This window comes from Eupeodes corollae, chromosome 1 (assembly GCF_945859685.1).
Source record: "Eupeodes corollae chromosome 1, idEupCoro1.1, whole genome shotgun sequence".
NCBI classification, from domain to species: Eukaryota; Metazoa; Arthropoda; class Insecta; order Diptera; family Syrphidae; genus Eupeodes; species Eupeodes corollae.
Window position 1 is genome coordinate 69,014,580 of NC_079147.1, and position 6,996 is coordinate 69,021,575.

Genomic DNA, 6,996 nt, shown 5'->3' on the forward strand with positions numbered 1-6,996 from the left:
GAAGATTTTGTTTCAGTGAGTTTGATACACCATTTTTCGGTCGAAGCTCTCACTGTGTCAACAGCATTTTGTAGTTTTACAGCTGCCTTAGAGACACATTTGTCGGGTATCAAAATTGCGGTATCATCTGCAGAAGTAGCCATTATGATATGATTACCAACTAAAATATCCCTTGTGTATAGTAAATACAGGGTAGGACCTAGGACACTTCCCTGTGGTACACCGGCTTCTATTTTCTTCAATTCCGAGTATTCTTGAATGTACCTTACTGTTAAAAATTTTTGAATTACTGTAAAGACTTCTGAATTGATTAAAGAACAAACTAATTTTTGTAGTAAAATGTATTTTATTGATAACTGATAGTAATGGTAATACTCAAAAAATTTTAGTTAATCTTATTCCATCGAGATCTAATTCAAAAGTGCGCGTTATTTCATGTTTTCTTATTCTCATCTTCTGATATACGCTGAGTAGTAGACCGGTAGGATTTTAGTTGTCTCTCTTCTTTAAATGTTCTTTCTTGTTTTCTGTATTTCGTTTGTCTTCAAGTTCAGTGATGCCACTTTCATTTTTCTTAACAGTTCCCCCCAGTTTGACAATTCCCGGTTGGGAAGTTGTTGAAACATCACTACTACCGATTTCCAGCTTCGCTAATTTTACTGTTGGTCGTTCAAAAACTCCGTGGATGGTCTGAATCGTTGCACTGCGTACCTGTCCATCGGAAGAAGCTTTAACGGAGATCACCTTTCCCTTTGGATAATTGTTCCGAGGGAGGTCTTTGTCGACGATGATGACGAGGTCGCCTATCTTCAATGGTTCCACCGGATTATACCATTTTGTTCTCAGAGTCAACTCAGGTGCATACTCTTGTATGAATCGATCCCAGCATTTGTTTGCAAATCGCTCCTTGTATTGATATGTGTATCGCAGTGTTTTAGGGCTATCGTTGATTTGTGCGATTGGTTGGGCTCCTCCAGAATCCAGCCTCAAGAAATGGTTTGGAGTCAAGGCTTCTTCTAGTTCATCGTTCAAAGGCATATATGTGAGTGGCCTGGAGTTAATCATACCTTCAGCTGCTACCAAGCAGCTTCTCAACAGCTGGTCAGTCGGCGTTTTTGTTGGCAATGAAAAGTATAAGGCTTTTTTGAATGAGCGAACTAAACGTTCCCACGCTCCTCCCATATGGGGTGACGCTGGTGGGTTGAAGACCCATTTTGTTGTCGGACTGATGAATCGCTTCGCTATGATGTTTGGATCTATTGCCTCAAGTTCACGTCGTAGCATCTTCTCTGCCCCAACAAAATTGGTTCCTCGATCGCAATAGATTTCTTGTGGAGACCCTCTTCTATGTATAAAATCTTGGAAGCATAGTATGAAGCTATCAGAATCTAACTTGTGGGCTAATTCAACGTGTACGGCTCTAGTAGTGAGGCAGGTAAATAAAACACCCCACCTCTTTTCTTGACGTCGTCCTACTGTTACCATGAGGGGCCCAAAGTAATCTACTCCAGTGAACATGAACGGATTACAATACAGCGATAATCTTGCTGGAGGAAGAGGGGCCATTTCAGGTGTGCTCGGTTTTGCTTTATTGATCTTACACCATTGGCACACTTTGATAACACACTTTAATTGTTGTCTTAACTTAGGGATTACGTACCTTTGTCTCAATTGGTTGACTACACATTCGTTATTGGCGTGCTGAAAGTCTTCGTGGACTCGTTGAACCAGTAGCTTCGTAATCGCATGATCCCTCGGCAATATGATTGGTCTCTTTGTGTTGATGTTGATACATGGGGCCGCGTCCAATCTTCCCTTTACTCGAAGTAGTTGTTGTTCATCATCTAGATATGGTGAGAGCCTCTTGATTGAGCTTGAAGCAGGAACTCGAATTGGTTTATTTGGTATCTTGTTTTGTTTCTTGAGTGATGAAAATTCTTCAGAATAAACGTCCCTCTGAGCAATACGGAATAGAATAGTTTCAGCCTTTCGTAATTCTTCGCAAGATAAAATGCCAGTACTAGGTATGTCCGGTTGTAATTTAAGTTTGATATTTAAGTATATATGTAGTTCTCAAAAGTCTTTGCCAGCTTGAAAAACGACTTATGTTGATCCACGGTTGAAGTGCTTGATGAATGCATACAAGTTCTTCGCCAGTTCCATTTGTTATTGGTATGTTCTTTGGCCAGTTGGCTTCTATGTCCATCAAAAAACTTGGGCCTTGAAACCATCGTTCGGAAGGGTCCAGCGTTGGTGGTCTTGTCCACTTAGTGGCGTCATCGGCAACATTGAATTTTGATTGAATGTACCGCCAGCTTCCACCTTGGTCGTTGTCTTGTACTTCGGCTACTCGGAACGCTACGAACTTGTTATAGCGATGGGGATTTCCATTTATCCAACTTAGTACTGTCTTCGAATCGCTCCAAAAGAATATTTTGTTCACTGTTATGGACATTTCATCGGTGAGCTTTTTGGCAAATCTGCATCCCATAACTGCAGCATCCAGTTCCAATCTTGGAACCGAGCGGAGCTTAATCGGCGCGACCTTTGTCTTCGCCCCTAATAGCGAACATTCGATGTGATTTTCTGAACTAATTCTGATGTACGCTACAGTGGCACATGCTTGTTCACTTGCGTCCATGAAAACGTGTAATTGCACAGTTCTTCCAAGCCAGTTTGGTAAATTCTTCAATAGACATCTTGGAATGCGACACCTTTCAACTTGAGGAAGAACCTTCAGCCATATCTTCCATGATTCAAAGTGGTCATCATTTACCGGAACATCCCAATCAACACGACTACGCCATATGTCTTGCAACAAGATCTTGAGATAAACCAAAAAATGAGCTATCAGCCCAAGCGGATCATATATGGACATGAGGATTCGCAGAATGTCTCTTTTCGTTGGTCGGTGTTCACCGTTCAGTACTTGTTGGTTCCCCTTGTTGAATCGTAGAGAGAATGTATATTCATCACTTCGCTGAGACCACCACATTCCTAGAACCTTTTCTAACGCAGGATCGACACTCGGGTTTAAATCAGAATAATCATCAGTAGGCTGTGCATTTAGAGCTTTCATGACAGTCAAGGAATTAGATTTCCAGTTTCTGATTTCAAAACCGGCTTTCGCATGAACAGTTGTGACGTCTCTTGCCAGCTGAATTGCTTCCATTTCGGTGTCAACACTTTCCAAGAAATCGTCCACGTAATGGCTTTCTAAAATGCTTTTAACAGCCTTCGGAAACTCTTCTTCATATTTCAAAGCATTGCAGTTTTTATATACTGTGCGCAGCTGGAGAGCAAGTCGCGCCGAAAGTCATCACTTGCATCACGTAAGTGTCCGGTTCTTCATTAGTGTTACTTCTCCAAAGAAACCGTAGTACTTGTTGGTCTTTCGCAGGAATTTGTACCTGGTGGAACATTTCTTTAATATCACCAAAGATACATACCTTGTTTTGTCGGCTTCGTATGAGGACACCCAGGAGCGATGCGTTCCAGTCGATTCCTTTCATCAATAGCGTATTAAGCGAAACTCCTTCCACCTTCCCATACCAGTCGAACTTTCTCCGGTTTGTTTGGATTTCGCACCGGGAAAATCGGTAGATACCAGACTCTGTCGTGATGTTGGTTCAATTCTTCTTGTGACAGCTTTCGGATGTAACCCTTCACTTCGTATTCGTTGATTTGTCGATGCACGTTGTCTTTCAGATCAGGATCACCATCGAGACGTCTCTCCAGAGACTTCATTCTTTACAATGCCATTGGACGGCTATCTGGCAATCTGAAGTTCTCATACTTCCACAGAAGACCAGTTTCATAACGATTTTGATTCTCAACTTTATTTGTGGTTTGGTTCAATATGCTCTTCGCGCGAAATTGTTCTTGAGTGCCTTCAAAGTCTCTTGGTTCTACCACTCCCAAGCCGTCAACAGATATGAATTCTTTCACCATCTCATGCAACTTCATATCAGTCGCTTCTTGACACTCGCACATTTGGAAATTCGATTCTGAATTCTGGTTTTCAGGTTTACCAACCAATGAAAACACTGTCCAGCCAAGCCGACACTTCGCAGCAATCGAAGCAATCGTCATTTGCTTCGAGAATTTTTAATGGGACAGCGACATGCCAGTTTCGAAGACCAATTAAAATACCAGGATTTGCATCGACGTATGACTGCACAGGCAAATTTTTCAAATGAGGATATGTGTCAGCCAAGCCTTCGTAATTCAAAGATTGCCTTGGTAGATCTAGTGCTCGGACCGTTCGCACGTTTGTTATGGTATGAGTTTTCGCATTCTTAAATATGCCAGATATGTTGACACTGACCACCCTGGAACATGGTTCCTGTCTGGGCATGGTCCCACTCCACTTCAAGCATAATGGCAAGTTGTCGCCCAGAAGTCCAAGTTGATTTGCGAGACTGTCATTTAATAGAGTGCTGGATGAACCTTCGTCCAGGAAAGCGAATGTCTGTAGCTGAATACCATTATGAGACAAGAGTACTGGCACAATTCGGAAGCGTATCGGAGTTAATTCGGAATGAATCATGTGGAAATCGTTTTCATTTGTATTGTTGTTGGCGTTATAGCTTGGTTGCCAGTTGGGATTGTGCAAAAGAGGATGATGTTTCTTATTGCAATTCAGAGCAGAGCAGGTGATTGGTGACCAACACCTAAACGGATGCCTTTTCAAGCATTGTCTGCATAAATTTGATTTTTTAACCAAATCCCATCTGGCGTCGACGTCAAATTCAAGGAACTGTTTGCAGACATCGGCAGATCTACAATTGTCTTGGCAAACTGGGCATTTCCTTGGTGTGTTTTGTGGCACATTTTTGTTTGTTGCCTTTTTTGGCATGTTGTCGTTATGGATATAAAATTCTTCTTTCTTATTTCTTGTTTTGTGCTGTGGCTCTCTTACAGTGAACCAGGACATAGACGGCTTCGCATCACAAATGTCGGCAGCTAAATCTTTTAGCCAATCACCAAGCACGCAAATGCTATCTGCTTCTATTTCAGTTCGTTTGTGAGTAGCCCAATTCAATTGCAAGGTGGGTGGCAATCTGTCTACGAGTTCGGTCATCATATTAGGATTTCGCATGTAATTCTGAAGCTGTGCCTGCTCCATTGTAGCGCATAAATTTCTTACGGCAACAGAAAACTCAATAATGGATTCGATGCGTTCAATTTTCGGTGATGGCATTTTTTGAATTTTTTCCATATAATGTTTCATTATGATTTCTGGCCTTCCAAAGTATTGTCTAAGGGTTTCGATGATTTCAGGGACGCATTCTGGTAGCGTCAGCAATGCCTCGACGACATCTCGAGCCTTACCGCGTAAGCAAAAGAGCCCGTCGTTTTGCTAGCAGTTCCTGTTGTTGCTTAAGGAGCAATTCCTCCTGATCCAAGAGTTGCAATTTTAACTTGCTTCTGTTGGATCGTGGCTTTGTTGATGCATTGGATGCTGGTTTGGGTTTGCATAGAGTGCATTTCCAATCATCGATGCTCGCCACCTCATCACTCACTTTAGCACAATCGTAGTGAATCCATTTTTTGCACTGTGTGCATTCAACCATCCTTTCTTCTGTATAAGGCTGATCACAAATGGGACATTTTGAGCCCACCACGGTGCTTGCCGACTTTGACATTGTTCAATTTATAAAATTTTTTGAGAAATGTTAAAAATTTTTGAATTACTGTAAAGACTTCTGAATTGATTAAAGAACAAACTAATTTTTGTAGTAAAATGTATTTTATTGATAACTGATAGTAATGGTAATACTCAAAAAATTTTAGTTAATCTTATTCCATCGAGATCTAATTCAAAAGTGCGCGTTATTTCATGTTTTCTTATTCTCATCTTCTGATATACGCTGAGTAGTAGACCGGTAGGATTTTAGTTGTCTCTCTTCTTTAAATGTTCTTTCTTGTTTTCTGTATTTCGTTTGTCTTCAAGTTCAGTGATGCCACTTTCATTTTTTTTAACACTTACTCTAAACCATCGGTGTGAGATGTACGATTTTAATATTTCAAAGTACTGCCGGGGAAGATCCCTTTGCAGTTTGTACTCAAGTCCCTTATGCCAAACCTTGTCAAAAGCTTGAGCAACATCTAAGAAAATAGCTGAATGTACTTGTTTTTCTTCTAATGCTTTTTATATTACATCCGATATTCTATGAACTTGGACTAAAGCCAAACTAATATTTTGGGATTAGCCTTATTTCTTCTATGATTTTGCTCTCTTCAGAAGGAGTTTTTTAAAAAATTTTTCCATAATTGGTATAAGCGATATTGGTCTGTAAGCCTTCACTTCTGTAGGTGGTTTACCTTGCTTTGATATGACAATTACTTCAGCAATTTTTCAATGGCGGGACATACCGGTGCTTAAGGCATGCATTTATTATATATTGGAGTTTTATGAAGGCTTTCAATGGCATATCTTTCATAACCTGAGCAGTAATTAGATCGTAACCTGGTGATTTTTTATTTGATAGTTGATATAAACACATACTTTTTATATCTTTAAGTCTTACAATTGGTATTTCACTTTCATCTATCTTATCAACAAACTGTAAGCTATTTTCAACGCTTTTGATGAGTATGGCTTAAAAACATTCGCATTTCTTTTGGGTTACCGATCCATTTCCCATCTTGAGATTTCAATTCCGAGTTTTGTAACTGTGGTATTTCAGGCGCTTGGCTGATTTCCATAGCGAAAAATCGGTCGAAGCATCAGTCGTTAAATTCCTTAGGAATGTACTGAGTGAATCATTTTTGAATTTGTAAATTTGTTATTTAAGATTGTTGCTTATACGGTTAAACGTTGTTTTATCATCTGGAAATCTAGTATTTTGCCATTTTCTTCAAGGTCTTCTTTTCTCTATTACCAACTTTCATTTCATTAATTTTGTCTTCCATTAGAAAATGTTGGAGTACTTTCTTCAGCGGCCTGTTGCACATCAGCAATAAATTGTTCCACTTCATGGTCAATTTGCT

General features: G+C 40.2%; 1 protein-coding gene across 1 annotated transcript; it reads right to left on the minus strand.

Annotated features, from left to right (window-relative positions):
- Nucleotides 1–489: 489 nt before the first annotated feature.
- LOC129940104 (uncharacterized) lies at nt 490–3,172 on the minus strand. Its single transcript, XM_056048352.1, has 2 exons — nt 2,088–3,172; nt 490–2,020 (listed from the first exon to the last, which is right to left on the minus strand). The coding sequence occupies exons 1-2, from the start codon at nt 3,170–3,172 to the stop codon at nt 490–492; spliced, it is 2,616 nt and encodes an 871-aa protein (XP_055904327.1).
- Between the last annotated feature and the right edge of the window lie 3,824 nt (nt 3,173–6,996).